The sequence below is a fragment of the Takifugu rubripes genome, chromosome 11 (genome assembly GCF_901000725.2).
Source record: "Takifugu rubripes chromosome 11, fTakRub1.2, whole genome shotgun sequence".
Lineage (NCBI taxonomy): Eukaryota > Metazoa > Chordata > Actinopteri > Tetraodontiformes > Tetraodontidae > Takifugu > Takifugu rubripes.
The window spans coordinates 2,643,248-2,660,507 of NC_042295.1; the positions used below are offsets into that span (position 1 = coordinate 2,643,248).

The following is a 17,260-nucleotide window of genomic DNA, read 5'->3' on the forward strand; positions in this document are numbered from 1 at the left end:
ACCTGAAAAGACAAGCGAACACTTAAAAGTCTCGTCTTATGAACTGAAAACGCCTCTGTTAGACATTCAATTTGACGTTATTGCGCAGATTCCATCATAGTTTCCAAACCGTTCCAGTCTGCTGCCGGCCATGTTGGATTCAGTTCTTCTTCGCCGTGTCGGCGTCTTCTTCTCTTTCCTGAATGTCAGCAGGCAACGCACAGCCCCAAATTTGCATTTACCACCACCTAGTGGAATGTGTGTGTGCGTGTTTGTGTGGGGAATTCATTTGATGGCTGGTCCTTTACCTATGCAGCTCTGTATAATCATTTTGTAAATATTAATTAAAATTCTCAGATTGTTTTTATATATGTAAATAAAACCCATCTTTAAAATACTTGCTGTTTATTTAGCTATGCAACTTGAAATTTAGTAAGAGAAGGATCTGTTATCATAATCTCTGCGACGTTTATCTGTTTAATTTAGTAACCATACATTTATTTTTCCACCTTTCTTTCCAATAAAAGACAAGTCCTGTTCTGGAGGTCCTGCTACTATCCATATTATAGCCGATCCAAAACTTTCTGTGTTATGATGAGTTTTAAATTCCACCTTTAACCTTATGTAATGATACTTCCTTAAGAAAACAGCTTCAGACAATAAAGAAAGCGTTATAAGACATTACATTTGCAATAAATTTGACTCCATTTAACATACTCAACTTAACTTTTCATTGGTAAATGTTATCGGACAGTACAGAGCATCCGAAATAACCATGATAAAACCGGAATTAAGTTTTACAGTCCCAGATCTTCTTTCTTCACTTTGCAACCAAGCAGCGAATTTCCAACGTCCACACACTTTGTTGAATAGGGCGCTGCAAAATAAAATAACAAAATGCTGGGTCCTGAGCAGAAACTGATAAGAAAATAACATTTTAAAATGAGAGTTGTACATACCGTTGGTTGCTTGCAGCCATGTCAAAGCTTTCTGTGCAAGGAGACTCCACTCGTCCTCAGCGTCCATCTTCTCACCACGAAGCCAGACCAGAGCCAAAATGGTGGCCCACACTTCATCCTCCATCTAATTGAACAAACCAAAGAAAACAGAGAGCAAGCAAGACACAGCAACAGATGTTAAATATGAAAGATTAAAAAATAAGAAGAATCTAGACAATTTCTAAAAATGTATTCGACACTTGTCCACATTAAAAGACAACAACGACACAAACGCTTAAAGTATATTCTGGGCATATATTTTTGAGATGGATTCCAATTTGACTCCTAACGCTTCTCCCTAACTCTGGACATTTAACCCAACTTCATTTTATTCTTCTTGATTATTTTCATGTTTGTTGTTGTTATATGTATATATTCTTTTTACGATACCTTATTATTGCCCGTTGCCTCAGGCTTTGCTTTCCTCAGCTCATCAATTGTCTTTCCTAGTGCATCAGCCAGATGTGAATCTAACGCCCAGCAGCCAGAGGCTTTCTGCAGGGAGACCAACTGCAGCAAAAGGTCCTGGGGAGGCGGGTCAGAAATATCCTCCTCAACTAGGACAAACAAACAAACAAATAAAGAAATAACCAATCATCCCTTTGTTGATGGTGAGATTTATTTGACAGAATTCTCTGTTGCCTACCTGGAACACTGCCTGCATAAACATCTTCTAAACATGAGAAGCAATTAGAAAAGAATGAAGACAAAAACAAAAAGAGGATAATATTACACAAAGGAAACAATTAGAAACAAGTAGATCTAACTTGCAACTACAAAAAAAACTTTACTATTTAAAACAACTACTACATAATCATCCCATAACTCTGCCTTTACAATATGTTAATCAGTTAATAAATTAACTCACCCAACTGTTAAACCCTGACACTGATGATGAAGCATTAGATGGATTTGTGGAAGAGGAATGAACTGAAAATGTGATTGTATTGTTTTGTATTTCATGCGTTACAACTGAGCACTGTTGAGTTATTGTGAATGAGTTGAATAAAGTTTGACTTTTCATACTGTTTTGTTTCACTTAACGCGCCTTTTGTATGATTATAGACTCGTTCATTAATATTGCACCTTATAGTACAAAAAATATGGCATTCAAATCGTGGTGTGCTCCACCAACCGAAGACAGAAAATTCATTGGTCCCAAGAAAAAGAGCTGCAGTAAAATTTTGTGGCGTCACATTCTGTATGTCATAGTTTTTCCATGTCTTGTTTGTCCATGTCACCTACCTTCATAATCTAAGGCTTCTGGGAAGCAATTAGAAAAGAAAAAAGACAAGGAGAGAAAAAAGAGGACAATATTAGACAAAGAAAATTATTAGAAATGAGTAGATTTGACTTGCAAACTACAACCAAAAAAGCCACTTAATTAGACCACAATTTGCTATATAAAAACAACTATTAATCCCATAATCCTGCACTTACATGGCAGAATTAACAAATTAACTAATTCATATTTTATATAAGTGTTGCTTAATTTTCACACAGGGCAGCTGACATCATCTTAAGGGTAACTGATGTAAAATATGTGATGACGATTATGGCAAGAAGGTCATTTTAAAAATTCTGCTACACTTGATAAATTAAGAGTTCAGAGGGACCCTGTTTTTTTTTAAAAGTCTGTCTCAACCATAAGTCTTTGTCCAGAATGAAATACAGCCTTGAAATACAACTGAAGAGAGACAATTCATTGCTGTCCAAGAAGTTGTAATTAAATACTCAATTGAACCTATTCAGTGTTTCATTCTGTAGTTTTTCCATGTTGACTTATGGTCAAGCATCATAGGTGCAGATGGAGTTCTTGGCTTTGGACATCCCTTCGATACTGACTTGGATTTCATGCCAGCACCTACAGAACAAACCACCTTTGCTACACAAATAACTATCCAGAAGGAAATGTGTGGCCCGTGTTGCAGATTTGAGTCAATATCTGTGTGTTGGATTTGAGAGCGATCTTTAGTGTTACTTCACTTTAAAGTAGGAATCTAAGACACACATGGCAGTGAAAGGCTCACTGGATTTCACAGTATGTTTGGTCAGATTAGTGAAGTGTGGAAACGTGCATCACTCCGCTTTTACTCCTATCCTTCAGATCCTATCTATATACCAGACCAGAGACTGTGTCTCTGGTCTGGTATGGACCCCCCATTAAAACAAAAGCAAAATCAAATAAACTAGAGTGGTACTTCAGCAGTCAAAAGCACATTGCTTTTAAAAATAAAAAAAATCATTTTCCTGAACAATTAACATAAAAGGACTTTAATTTCTTTGAGAATATGTGCAATTGCATCTGCTACTTTAAATTTGCTAGTGTCTTGTGTTTCGTAGGATTAACTGGGGATAAAAGTAGAAAAGTTAAAGGCTGAAGATCAACAGCTGGTAGGTTCCTTATTTTTTTTTAACCGTTTAATAATTAAACATTTAAAATAATCTTTCTGTGGAACGTAAAGCTCTCAAGTTTCAAAGGGCCCACCTGCGGCTTATAGTGTTATAGGCTTATATGTGTATTATTCTTAAATTTTATGAAAATTCAAGTTGTGTCTACAGCGTAGAATTTACGGTAGTTTAAAGTAGGAATCTAAGACACATGGCAGCAAAAGGTCTTCTCGTGAAGCGTGGAAATGTGCATCACTCTACTTTTACTTACCGGTATTTTGCATAAGACAACTATCCATTACAGGCATACAGCAGTACATCATGCGGCCTTTAAAAGAAAAGGTCAACACATTACAAAATACACAAAAAGGATTTGAGAATGACACAAATATTTGTTTTCCCATATCTTGCTGCTTCAAGCTCCTCACATGTCACGATGATGTTCTGAAGAAAAATTAGAAGAGCTCTGTGTGTGTGTGTGCGTGTGTGTGTGTAAGGTTTTAGTTCCAGTCAGCAATCTGCTCTGGAACAGCGTGAGTGAATCAATTAACTGATAGGAACGCGTCCTTCTCCTAAACACTAGGTGGCGATAAGCATCTTTTCAGCAGGTTAATACAGCCCCCTCTCTGGTTGACCTATGATGTCACATAATAAACACCTGTTTACAGGCCACAGACCCGCAGTTTTCAAAGGAATTATCTGGGTGTCTTAGTCGGATAAGGAGAACTCCAATATTAGTCGGAGTAACGCCTTTACGCGTATTTCAGTTGTCCAGTTCTAGTGGGATTAAGGCAATAATTCATTTCTTTTCAAGTGTCCTGTCGACGTACGGCGTGACTACTCAATCTATTGCAATGATTCTGATTACATTCTGGACTATATCCAAATGGAGGCAGCAGACATTGTGACAAAGATTTGTTTCATTCTCAGACCAGTTGTAAACACGCCTGGAATGTAGTTTTTGCTGGAATGACACTTACTTGGTGCTGAAATATTTCTCAGCAGCAACGGTCCTTGAATCACCTCACCAGCATCTTTATTGACACCAATGAAAGCAGTGAAGGAACTGCTCACTCCCGACTGGACGCTGACCTCCACCACCTCCTCTTTAACATTTTTATCCTCCACCTCGCCCTCCATCTCCAGAGAGCGAATAAGAGTGCGAGCAGCCAACCTGTGGACCGTCAACCTGCACACACAAGACAAACGCACAGCAATTCCAGGGACCTCTAAAGCCCTCGGCGACGAGCTTCGATTATCATTCTAGTAAACTATTCTTTTGTCTCATTTAATGTTAATTCTTGGCCTCTTATCTTGGTTCTCCTACATGCTTACCTGTTGTCCTCTGTTGGTTTGAGACAGAAGTGGAGTTTATTCTGATAGGGCTGACCAGCCAGGCTGTAGTTCAATGTCACGTGGCCCTCTGCTGCTTTTGAGCTCTGCGGAATCCCCCCCATCCCAGAGTGGGTCATCCCATTTGCAGGGGCACAACTGTAGATATTAAAAGAATCCAAACCAGCACGTCTCTTACCAGCCCAGTGAGCCGAGCATAAACCAGCGACCGCTGACCCTGGAAAATTGAAGTGATTGGTGGAGAGAGAACGGCGGCAGAGACTTCCTTCGGCAAGTCCCACACAAGCGAGACGTTCATCACAGCCGGCTGAAGTGCAAATTTCAACGACTGCATCACCTGGTGAAGAAGAATTGGAACGAGCTTTACATTTTATTTTCTTACATTTTTTCTATTGGAATCTCCTGTTAACTGCTGCTTTTCCTCAAAAGGTCTGACAGGAGCTGTACCGTCAGCCTTCATCCTTTATCTCCATGGCTCCACCACATGGTCACTGTTGTTTATCGCTTAAACATCATATTCCCACTTTCAAAAATTAGAATAAAAACATAAACTTTGCATGTATATAAACCTGTATACATTCCAAGTTTTGTCACCATTTTGGACTTTCCCAAATATTCCTACTTCTACCAAACAAATTCCTCTCTAAACTACAGTATAAGGACATTTTTTACCATTGCAAAACTGATTATTGTGTTCTAATCAGTTTAACTTTACTGATCTTATTTGTTAGACTCACGTGAGTCTAGTATTTTACTTTATTTTTTTACAGTTTTTACAGTTCACGGCACGTGGCTGTAATTCATTCTTGCAACGGATGTATCATCCATTCCTAAAGGTCTAATAAATAATATAACTTGTTCAGGTTTTTGGATATTAAACTGCCCAACATGAATAAAGTGGATGAGAGCTTCTCCAAAATGTTAAACATTGTCACTACTGAAGGATATGGTTGCCTTACTTTGGGCTGCATCCTGTCGCTGCCTGTGATGAACTGGGCGTGTCCTCCTCCTTCCTTGGCCAGTCCATTAATGAGTGCAGAACTGGAGCCTTCCCCGATGCCAAAGGAGAAACACCTACAATGCACGAATAAGCATGAGGAGACACACTGTAGGTACCCTGTATTGGTTATTTATTTGTGGTTTTACCTGTGGGAGGCGGAATTCTTCTTCACCAGACTGATAACTTCTTTGGTGTTGCACACCTCTCCGTCAGTAAAGACAAAAACCTCAATAGGAGAGGGTATAACAGCATGTGAATAACAGCTAGAGCCATAGAACTTGTGTTCAAGGTCGCTCAGCTGACTATCAATGCAGCATAGAGCACATTAAAAAAAATAAACATATCTTTCATTCAATTAAAAACTCCAGAAGGACACTAAACAACAGCCAGCTGCAAACAATATCATGTTATACCAACCTCAACAGGAGGCTGTTTCAGTCTCATCTCTAAGAAGCCTAATTTAGTCTCACTGTCCTTTCTTTTATTCAGACCTTTATAACCAGTTAATGTACCAGTACATGTTTCAGTTCATTTGGGGTTTTGGGTGAAACATTTCAAAGACAGAAGACACATGTGTGTTTGCGTGAAGGGAGTTCTATTACTTGTCGAGGTTGATTCGGAATGCAGGTCTGACTGAAAATATGTTGGAGGGGCCTCAGGATCTCCGTTCCTCCCAGATCTGCATCGATCGTCTTAACCTTCTTCAACGCCTCGTCCATGGTCTTCTGGGTGTACTCCACACTTTTACTGCAATGGATGGATGGACAGATAGACTTCATATAGCAACATACTTAAATTTAAAGGGGAAAAATTGTATTTTCACTGCACTGTCCAGGTCCACATGAATGTGTCCACCTTAAGCTTCTTCCATGATTTGGAAAGTCTGGTTCACTCTGAGGTGCCACCAACAACCAACTACCGGTAATGTGCTAGAAAACAGGCTGCATGATTTGGTCTGTGTTAATGGCCTGTGTCTCATGAGCAGCTGTCCAGCTGTCTTCCAACACTTTAAATGTACTTTAAGCATGATATGACCAACAAGCTGATTTGAAACAATACAGAATTCATGAAACGCAAACACAGTCCACTAAAACACGGCTAGAGTTGGGATTGTAAACTTTGTTAGTCAGTGTGTGGATTGGACTTTCCAGCTACTTTACAAACTTTAATCAATGCACAGTGCGACTTACGGGAAGATGTGTTCAAAGCTGGAGCCAAAAGTGTAAATGTTGAAATAGCAGCCCATTGGTAAGCTCTTCAGCAGTAGCAGCAGAGTATCCTAAAAGCAGGGGGGAAGGGGACAGCATCAAGGCCATGCTGTGACTGATAAATGTTCAGAGCGTTACTGAGAAAGACGACATATGATGAGTACCCTGGCACTAGCAATGCAAGTCTCGTTCGTCTTGGAGCTGTTCAGAGGTGAACTCATACTTCCAGAGCAATCCATTAAGAACACAAACTCTCCACATGAGGCAAATGAAGACATCACAGCCTTGGGGAACTCAGGATAGAGACTCAGCATCACTACTGGGTCAGCCATCAGGGACGCTAACACACAGTGGACAGACAGACACGGGTCAGGGTTCAAACACACACAAGTGTCTCTGCATAAGGGACTTGTTGACAAACTCACAAGGCTTGGCAGAGTTCTTCCCTGCTTCCACCAATGCAGTGGGCTGGTGAGCATCTTGGTAATAAATCAGCAGCTCCACATCGCGGTCAAATTTATGTCCAGGTGCCAACTTGACCTGTGGTTATTTAAGCGTTCTCATTAATAGAGATGTAATGAAAATAAGAGCCACATCCAGCAGCAGCATGCCAGCAGCACACGTACCGTGGTCTGGGTTTTCTCTGTGTTAAGATACTGGAGAGGGTCCAGGGAACAATTGGACTCCACTTTAGAGACAGGATGAGTAGAGGACACTCGGACACACAGAGACAGGGTGTAGGGCACCTCAGAGGCTGGAACACTGCTCACCTGGACACTGGAGAATTTGCTACCTATAAACAACAAAAACATACGTTTATCTGGATATAAAAATACATTTTTCAACTTCATGTGCAGACAAATTCTATATAACAGTAATTGTTGAACCTAATAAAAAGGCAGAAAAGGGCAGAGGATGTGAAATAACTCACAACCTGACACCAGTAAAAGGATCAATACATTAATGAAACAAACTGAGCAAAGATATCCACTAAAAGGTGATATTAATAATTAGCTTTGGAACTGATATCTCATAATTTACTGTAAATTTAGTTTTTTATGTAAATGAGTGTGTTTCTATACCGTGTGGAATGTACGGTTAACATTCAAATGAAAAACTGTAACCACAAGAGAAAGTGTTTTTTGTGCTCTATCCTGACCTCTTGTGGTCATTTGTAGTACTGCAACTGAAAAGCCCAAGAGGCAATATTGTACCTTCCGAATAATTAATAGTGAAAAGCCATTCCCCTGATGTTCTTTGTATCACTGCGCCATATTTTAGTATTTCCTATCTACATATAAACTTGATCTGTAAGAAACATGTCACCCATCATATAACAGGAAATCAGATTAATGTTGCAATGTTGTTATTGTAAACATTTTTAGCCATTTAAAGCATAAGAGGATTTTGTACAGGATGTAATGTAACATACATTTTAAAGTAATAAATAAACTGAATAGATAGTTAGATAGATACTTTACTAATCCTGCAACTAATAGGTGTAGTGTTTTATTTTAGAATGATCTGTAGGAGTCTTTTACATTTTTCCTACCCTCAGGTTGGTAGCGGGGATTCAGTACAGCAGGCAGGCAAAATCTCAGCCCGTCATCGGCCTCCACGGCCAGTTCAATAATATATTCCAGCCGGATGGAGGCACTTTGTCCTGGAGGAAGACTGCCTACTCTCAAGGAAAATATATCTGGAGTCTCATCACTCTCTTCCAGCAGGAAGGCCTGCTGACCCGAGCTCAGAGCATCATCATACTCTTCATGAGCCTGGAGAGAAAGAAGACAAAAGTTGTTTTTTTATGTCGCATCTCGCAGGAATGATTGACCAGCTCACCTGTTGTTTTTCCTTGACTTCAGCTACAATCTCTTTCTGTCCAACGGTGGCACTGAAGTGACAGACGGCAGCATCTCCAGGAAGAGGAAAGACAAAAACGGCCTCGACGGCTTTGTCTTCACTGTTCTCGTAGTTTAGAGTGGAAACCACGGAGGCAACATGATCTCGGACCTCCACGTCCACCCCCACACTCTTCAGCGGAACTAAAAGAAAAACCAAAAACATTGATTTTTGTTCTAACTTTCTATGGTTTTTGTTTTTTCTTACCTGGTTCCTTATTAATGGTGATGAGACCACAGCAAGACATTTTTGGGTCTGGAATACAAAATCATGCTAAGTTTTGATGAAGGTTGCTGACAAACTATAAAGTAAAATTAGTAATCTTACTGAAACTGCATCTGACCATCATTAGAAAGTACTTTATAATATGTGTGGTCGTAGAATTCTCCAATGTACTGATCAGATCAATGCCACTTTGATCAGGAAGTTATGACAAAAAAATAAAAATCAAATTTCGATGTATTTAAAACGGCATTATCAACTTGGATGCCAAAAAAGACACATTACAGAAAATACAGTCGTTAAAGTCAGGCTGTGGAACTTTTAATTTCCCAATTGCGCAGTCGCCTTCAGTGGGCCTATATATATACTCCCACAGGTATATATATATATATATATATATATATATATATATATATATATATACAGTATATATATACTCCCACAGGTATATATATATATATGTATATATATATATATATATATATATACCTGTATATATATATATATATATATATATATATATATATATATATATATAAACCGCACACAAAAACATAAATTCAAAACATAAATTCGGGGCAAAGTTTCCTACCGTTGACGGTGAATGGTAAGCCTCTGGGGTACCTTTGCGGGAACTTGCAAGATTGTGTCGCCAACGCCTCCAGGAATCACGCTACTTATGGACACGCCTACATATTAGGTCATCGTTCTTGACGCTGCGGGACCGCCTTTCTCCGGCCAATGGGCAAGAAAATGAGGCAAGCTTCGATTTATAAAAGTTTATTGATAGGATGTGATATTATCGATCATGGATCCTTTTGCAAAGCTAGTTGAGGGGGAAGATGTAATGAACAATGTAAACAAGATAAAAGCAGGACTTTATTTTTTTACATGTCACCTTTCTTAGATGTGCTCGTTAAGTTTACTTGATACAGGGAGTACGATCTTTTAGCAACAGTAGACTCCGAGTAGTCAATTTTTGTGGTTTCCTGTTCTGCAGCCTCTCTCTTTCCAACCACAGCAGTTTTAACAGGAAGAAAAACCTGAGCAAGGGATCTGACCTCAGGTGTGCAAACAGACCATTAAATGTTCTACATATCAAACAAAACATAATATTGGTGCATAATATGTCGTTACAGTACAAAATAACACTAAAACGGATATTTAGACAAAACAAGTGGTCCAGAAACTGATCCACAACCACTGTAGAAGGCCCTCCTGTCGGGTTTTCTGTCCTATGAAGAGAATTATTTTATCTTCTTAGCATCTTTTATCTGATTAGCATGTGTTATACTATATGTTTTGTTTTATGTTACAGTTAGTTTAGAAGTTAGGAATACTATATATTCTTTAGTAGGAATACACATAAGCAAGTCAGTTGACCCTTCCTTGACCTGAATACTGGTCAGACAGTTGGAGCCAGCCAGACAGGAAATGGTAGATCCCCATCGTAAAACATGACAACGTAGTTTACTGGTGTTGATAAGTTCCTTGGCAGGAATATGACTTCGGACCTGGCCATCTGGAGAAGATAATGGACAAGAAGGACCACACCAACACCAAAGGAGGCTGGAAGAAGAAGATGGGGTCATCCAAGAAGAAGGACTGGATTGGACTGAATTAGCATCAATAATTTACATATATCTTTCTATATAAGACTGGGTCAAGGGATAGTTAGGTCGTCAGACTTCATGCCCTGACAATTGACTTTGTTGTTGCTAGGGTTATGAACTGGCCCAGAGCTCTGTAATATTTGTATCTTGAATTGATTCTGTTTGCTAAATACATTTGTTTGCTAAATACATCTGTTTGCTAAATACATTTTGAAATTGACATTTGTTTACTTGAAGTCTTCATTTAAAGAACACGCGGATTGGCAGTGACACACAAGAGGTACTGCAATCCAACAATTTGGTGACCCCGACGTGATGAAGACAGAGAAGTCCTCTGAGGCAAAGAATTCAACAACGGTCACTTCGGAAGACAACTGACGACAAAGGGATCCCTAATAAAAGGTAAGCAGACACCTGTTTAATCAAAAGCTCTGCACATTGGCAATTTCCAAAAAATTTGTCGTCACTGTCAATTGAAGTGTCCTAGTTATAAATTCCAGATACAAATATAAAAATATTGAAAAAACAGGGAAGTACTGTTGGAAAAACAGGGAAGTACTGTTGAAAAACAGGGAAGAACTGTTGAAAAAAAACAGGGAAGAACTGTTGAAAAAACAGGGAAGTACTGTTGAAAAACAGGGAAGTACTGTTGAAAAAAACAGGGAATTACGGTTAGAGTAAACTGTAACTAGTACAGTGCTGTATTGCTGTATGCAGTGCACTGTATATCAAAAAGATTTGGGTTGGGACTCAGAGCGCAGTTGACGGGACGGACACTCCCGACGCCAGTGATTTGTGTTTTTGTGTGGGTTGGAAAAGCGCCAGAGTGAACGTGAATTAAAAGACTCTTTGTCCTTGGGAATTAACCCCCAGAGTGGAACCGGATCAAAGACGTTTGATCTAGAAGCTTGTTTCACTGAGGCATTGAGTTGACCGTTGGAGTCATTCACATTCAATCTCACTTGGGAGCATAGTTAAAGATGGAACTGGAATGTGGTAAAGCGTGTTGGGATCAGGGAGAATGTTCTCCCTATCCTCGGTCTGTGGAAGAACAGTGGAAGTGGACTCTTGATCAGGTGGTGAGTGGCATGAAAGAAGAGGACAGGGAAAGAGAATTGGATGCAATTGTGGAAGGAAGCTCAGAAGCAGAAGATACTTCCCCCTCCAGAGGTGAAGGTTAATTTAGCAGAAGCACTGTGTAAGTGGGAGTCAGAAATTCACACTATATTACAGGATCATCTTGATAATCCAAAATTAGGTTGTATAGCAGGAAAATCGTGGCAAAAACAGGGTAAGGAGTTGGAAGATACCAACTCCCTTTGGTAGTCCCTTTGCCCCGCCAGGTGATCCCTATCATGTCACTCTATTTTATGACCGTGAGAATAATGAGGTCTATCAGGATGCGTTTAGAGAAAAGTTACAAGGAAATTTTTGGATGATTACATCACCGTGTTTGTTCGTGGGGCCTGAGGGTGTGGCTGCGCAGGTTGACCTTACTGCTGAACAAAATGAGTGGTATGAGATGGCTGAGGAAGCGTGTCCCCACGTTACCCTTGCCATCCATGCTGAACATCAGGCAAAGGACCTTGGTCCTATGATAAAAAGGTTAATGAGTGTCACAGATTGGAGCTCTACTCAGATTCCTGGCCTGTTATATTCTCCTTCAGAAAAGAGTTACAAGATAATGCATACAACTACTAACTCAGTAATCTTACAACATCGACAGATTCAGAGGTTTCATGGGAGAGAAAAGACCGATCATCCGGACAGCGCATAAATTTTAAATACACTTCCAGAAACTTTATGGTCCTCTGGCCCGACAGATGTGGGGTTGTGTTCTACTGTTGAGCCAGTGACATTCAGTGTCTCGGATTACAACCCTGTCTGGCAGAGTCAATATAAACACAGACCACCTGCTGAGGAAGGCATTCAGGAAACAATAGAAGGGCTGTTAATTTCTGGGGTTCTTGAGTATTCCACTTCAGCATGGAATACTCCGATTTTGCCAGTTGAGAAGCAGGAAAAAGGGAAATATAGGATGGCTCATGATTTGAGACGTATTAATTCTATTGTGACAACACCCACAGTGCCAGTTCCCAACCCATATACTGCGATATCAGCTTTGTCTCCTTCCCATAAATGGTTCACATGTATTGATCTGGCTAATGCATTTTTTTGTCTCCCACTTGACTCCGCTATGCGTGACATCTTTTCTTTCACATATAAAGGCAGACAATTACGATATACACGTTTACCACAGGGATTTATTTTATCCCCTGGTATTTTCAATCAGACATTACGGAAGTTGTTGAAGGACCTCACTCTACCAGAAGGGGTGGTCTTGATTCAATATGTTGATGACATTTTATTGGCGGCTACATCAGCTGAGTCTTGTTTGCGGGCAACACAGGCACTCCTTACGCATTTGGGGGAAAAGGGCTTTAAGGTCTCTAGAAAGAAGCTTCAGTGTTGTCGTCGCTCTGTGACGTTCTTGGGTAGGGTGGTTTCTGCTCAGGGTACAGGTGTATCACCAGCTCATAAATCCTCTATCCTTGAACATCCTAAGCCAGAGACTGTAAAGGAAATGTTGTCATTTCTGGGTCTTGCGGGCTATAGTAGACACTTTGTCCCTGCATATTCAGAAAAGACTACGCCCCTACGTGCAATGGTGAATGAACAGGGAATGCGTAATTTGACAGCTCGGTTGACATGGACAACTGAGGGAGAGAAAGCATTCATTGCCCTTAAACAGGCACTCACTACAGCTGCACACTTGGCAGTTCCAGATTATAAAGAGCCTTTCTTTTTGGATGTTTCTGAAGGAGAACATACAGTAAATGGTGTTCTCTTTCAGAAAAAAGGGGGTGAAAGGAAAGTATCAATGTATGCAAGTATAATGCTGGACCCCATTGAAAACAGGCAGCCATCGTGTGTAAGGCATGTGGCAGGGGTAGCAAAACTTAAAAATAAAAACAGCACATTTAGTGATGGGTCATGCTCTGACAGTTCTTACAACACATAGTGTGGTATCACTGGTCAGCTCAGCAGCATTCACCATGACCTCACTTAGGCAGACCAGGATGGACAAGATTTTAACGGCACCACATATAACATACACACATGAAGGGATCAATATGGCAGATGGCATGGGAGAGGGTGAACCACACAGATGTGAAGAGAAAGTGAAGAAAGATGAAAAAATCAGAGTACATCTTAAGACGGAGCCGTTAAAGGATCCAGATGAAATACTATTCACAGACGGCTGTTGTTTCAGACACCCACAAGAGGGTCTGAAAGCTGCCTATGCAATAGTTAGACAGTCAGAAGAAGGCTTTGAGGAAGTGGAAACAGGAAACCTAACAGGTAAAGAGTCAGCACAACTTGCAGAATTGAAGGCAGTTATTAGAGCATTAGAAATATCAAAGGGAAAGAGAGTGACTATCTATACAGATTCAGCATATGTAGTGGGAGCAATTCACTTAGAACTTTGTCAATGGTTGCGGGCAGGTTTTAACACAGCATCAGGATCTCCTATAAAACATGAGGCAGAGATGAGGCAACTGACACAGGCACTCATGGAACCAGCAGTGGTCGCAGTCGTAAAGTGCAAAGGTCACAGCAAAGAGAACTCTCTGGAGGGACGAGGTAATGAGGCTGCAGATCAGGCAGCAAAGAAGGCTGCAGGTTATAAACCAAGTTACAATTTGTTGTTGGCAGAGAAAACAGTTCACGAAAGTCTTCCAAGATACGACAGGGAAAGACTTAGTTGTGATCAAGAAGAAGCTTCTCCACATGAAAAAACAGTTTGGAAGGAAAGGGGGGCTGTGAAAGTTGAAGGAATTTGGCGGGGCCCAGACGGCAGACCTGTTCTCCCGCCCGGTCTGGTAGATGCCGTTCTGGAAGAGGCCCACGGCCTGACACATTGCGGGAAACCACAAATGATGCGGTATCTAACACATTGGTGGCATCCATTTTTGTCAGCCAGTGTAGAAAATTATATCAGAGAATGTTCAATATGCACACACTTTAATGTGAAATCAACAATTCGACCACACGAGGGCAAGTTTCCAGTTGCCCCCATGGCAGGGCAAGAAATAATTATAGATTTCACTGATATGATAGACAGGGTCAATGGGTTCCGATACCTCTTGGTGGCAGTGGATGCATACACTGGCTGCCCAGAGGCGGTTCCCGTAAAAGCAGAAGATGCAAAAAGTGTTATTAAATTTTTGATTAAGCCGATACATGGTTTCCCCAAACAAATTAGGTTTGATAATAGAACTCATTTTAAGAAGAAGTAGAGAAGGCGTTAGGTGCAGGTAGAAAGAATGAATCAAACACTGAAGAGCAAAATTGGCAAGATATGTGCTCACAGTGGAATGAAATGGACACAGGCGCTTCCAATAGCCTTGATGTCAGTAAGAAGCTCTGTTAGCTCCCAAACAGGATTCACCCCCTTTGAGCTCGAGAGGGGTGTTCTCTTTCCGGGACCAGGAGCAGAAAATCCATAGACCAGCCCAGCACTTTTATGAAATATAAATCTTATTTTGTTCAACTAAAAACGACTCTCTCAGTTTTCTCCCAACAGGCAACCTCTGTAACAACAGTCAGGAAGGATCCAGGAACTCAACACACAGCTGAATGGGTTCTTCTGAGAGTCATCAAGTGAAAGTGGTCAGAGCACAGGTGGACTGGTCCCTTTGAAGTTGTAGAGTGAACATGTTAACCCTAACATACTAACACTCTAACACATTAACCCTAACTCTGGTATCACTGGAATCAATGTACCCCAGCAGGTAATCCACAGAGAACGCTTGGACAGATTCGGAAACATCTACAGGAGACGGCACAATGATTACAGTTCTACTTTTGTGTGCATTGTGGGGAGGATCTCAAGGCAACGTGGGAGAGATCTGCCTGGGTTACACAGGGTTGATTCTTGATTACACCAAAGGGAGTGATACAATATTTCAGTTTGATTTATCATAGGTGGCTGTAGAGACCCTGGAATTTGGAGGAACATGGACACATGTATGATAATCCTGTTAATTGTTCCACTTTGTCAGCTCTTTTTCCAGTGGTCTCGAATAAGACAGCTCCTCCTGTCATTGGCAGTGACACACGAGAGGTACTGCAATCCAACACCTACCAGGCTGAAAATGCATTCAGTGGGATAGAAAACCCGGCTGGATTGTGGCCCTTGAGGACTGACTTTGACATACCTCACCAACTATGTCACTGAGAGCTGCACAACTGTTGCAGTTGCAAAAGCAGAAATCAAGAAGCCCACAACTACCTCAGTAGTCACATTTTGTTTACTGCAGCACACATAGGGCTGTACATTTCCCAGCAGCACAGGTTCAAGCGAAGGTGCAGTCCCTTAGTTCTATGTAGCGACTGACACACAAAACTACAACCATAAAACAAAGCATTTGTGAAAACTTTGAAGCGTTGGAATGCAGAAGCTGCAAAACCTGAACACTGATGTTGCAGGACAATTCAGGTTTGTTCTGCAGATTAAAGTGCCTTCAGCCAAAACTTGTTTTCCTCTGGAGCACCTTACATTTTCCTGGCAGTGATTGAATTACTGGCATAAGACCAGAGCTCCTTGTGACCAAAGAAAATAGCTGAACTATCAGAGGTGCATTCAAGTGCCAGAGTCTACGTAGATACCAAATGATAAAGCAAAAACAGTTGACTATCTCGGGAATAAAACACACACAGAGCTGTGTGGATCAGCCAACACTGCAGCTGTTCAAAGGCTCCAAAGGATCATCTCAGCAAATTAGAATATCAAAACTTTTATAGAATTACACTGAGTGATATTTCTGTGGGTTCCTTTAAGTTTGACAATGCTTACAGCTAAAGAAATGTTTTTGAATCACCTCAAAATTAGAATACTGTGAAAAAGCTCAATATTGGAGACTCAAATCACCCTTATTCGCTAATTAACTTTGAACAGCTGTATTGGTTTGATGAGCTTTTAAATGTTGTATCAGGGATTCTGAGAAGTTGTATTGTGGAGTGATAGTAGAGCGGTGCCGGGACATTTCCAGAGCACTGCTGAGGTCCCACTGAGCTTGGTACTGAACCCATACTCCGTGTTTTTCAAGGACCACTTTCTCAAGGACTCCGTGTATCCATTGCATCTTTGTAAAAACTGTCTGCATTGTGTGGAACAGGGTGTTTAAAAAATAACCCTTAACCAAATAGAGAATCTATAGAGTAGTTTGAAAAGTGAAGATGGGGGAGGAGAGAAGGTCACTCAAAGAGCTACTTGGGTCTCAGCAGTGCCAGACTCAGCATCACACCACACACCATCACACTAGGGACAATAAAACACTGGACCTCTTCTATGCCAACACCAAGGAGGCATACCACTCTCTCCCAGTCCCTCCCCTGGGCCGTGCCGACCACAACCTTGTACACCTCCAGCCTGCGTACAAACCTCTTGTGCAGAGGCAGCCTGCTGTCACCCGCACAGTGAAGAAATGGTCCGAAGAAGCCCAGGAGGCCCTGAAAGACTGTTTCAACACAATCCTGTGGGATGTATTCAGCGACGCCCATGGGGAGAACATTGACAACCTCACCAAC

General features: G+C 40.9%; 1 protein-coding gene across 4 annotated transcripts; it reads right to left on the bottom strand.

The window, feature by feature from the left end:
• Positions 1–367: 367 nt before the first annotated feature.
• On the bottom strand, positions 368–9,713 carry LOC101071634 (von Willebrand factor A domain-containing protein 5A-like). Of its 4 annotated transcripts, none has more exons than XM_029843406.1 (20): positions 9,646–9,713; positions 9,039–9,086; positions 8,772–8,974; positions 8,482–8,704; positions 7,556–7,722; positions 7,355–7,469; positions 7,094–7,269; positions 6,912–7,000; positions 6,324–6,468; positions 5,868–5,947; positions 5,681–5,795; positions 4,900–5,058; positions 4,704–4,807; positions 4,349–4,557; positions 3,640–3,696; positions 2,223–2,240; positions 1,624–1,650; positions 1,368–1,534; positions 939–1,062; positions 368–856 (listed from the first exon to the last, which is right to left on the bottom strand). In XM_029843406.1, the coding sequence occupies exons 2-20, from the start codon at positions 9,076–9,078 to the stop codon at positions 777–779; spliced, it is 2,298 nt and encodes a 765-aa protein (XP_029699266.1). In that variant the 5' UTR covers positions 9,079–9,086; positions 9,646–9,713; the 3' UTR covers positions 368–776. The 4 variants fall into 4 exon arrangements, with proteins under 4 accessions (XP_029699266.1, XP_029699268.1, XP_029699265.1 ...); XM_029843408.1 differs by having other exon boundaries at positions 9,678–9,710; XM_029843405.1 differs by lacking the exon at positions 9,646–9,713 and adding an exon at positions 9,159–9,192 and having other exon boundaries at positions 2,223–2,237.
• Positions 9,714–17,260: the final 7,547 nt, after the last annotated feature.

Coding starts and splice junctions, on each gene's coding strand:
- LOC101071634 (XM_029843404.1), bottom strand. CDS start 9,180: ATGATGGTCAGATGCAGTTTCA. Junction 8,975..9,038: donor CACCATTAATAAGGAACCAG/GTAAGAAAAAAC, acceptor TTTTTCTTTTAG/TTCCGCTGAAGAGTGTGGGG. Junction 5,059..5,680: donor GCGACAGGATGCAGCCCAAA/GTAAGGCAACCA, acceptor CTTCTTCACCAG/GTGATGCAGTCGTTGAAATT.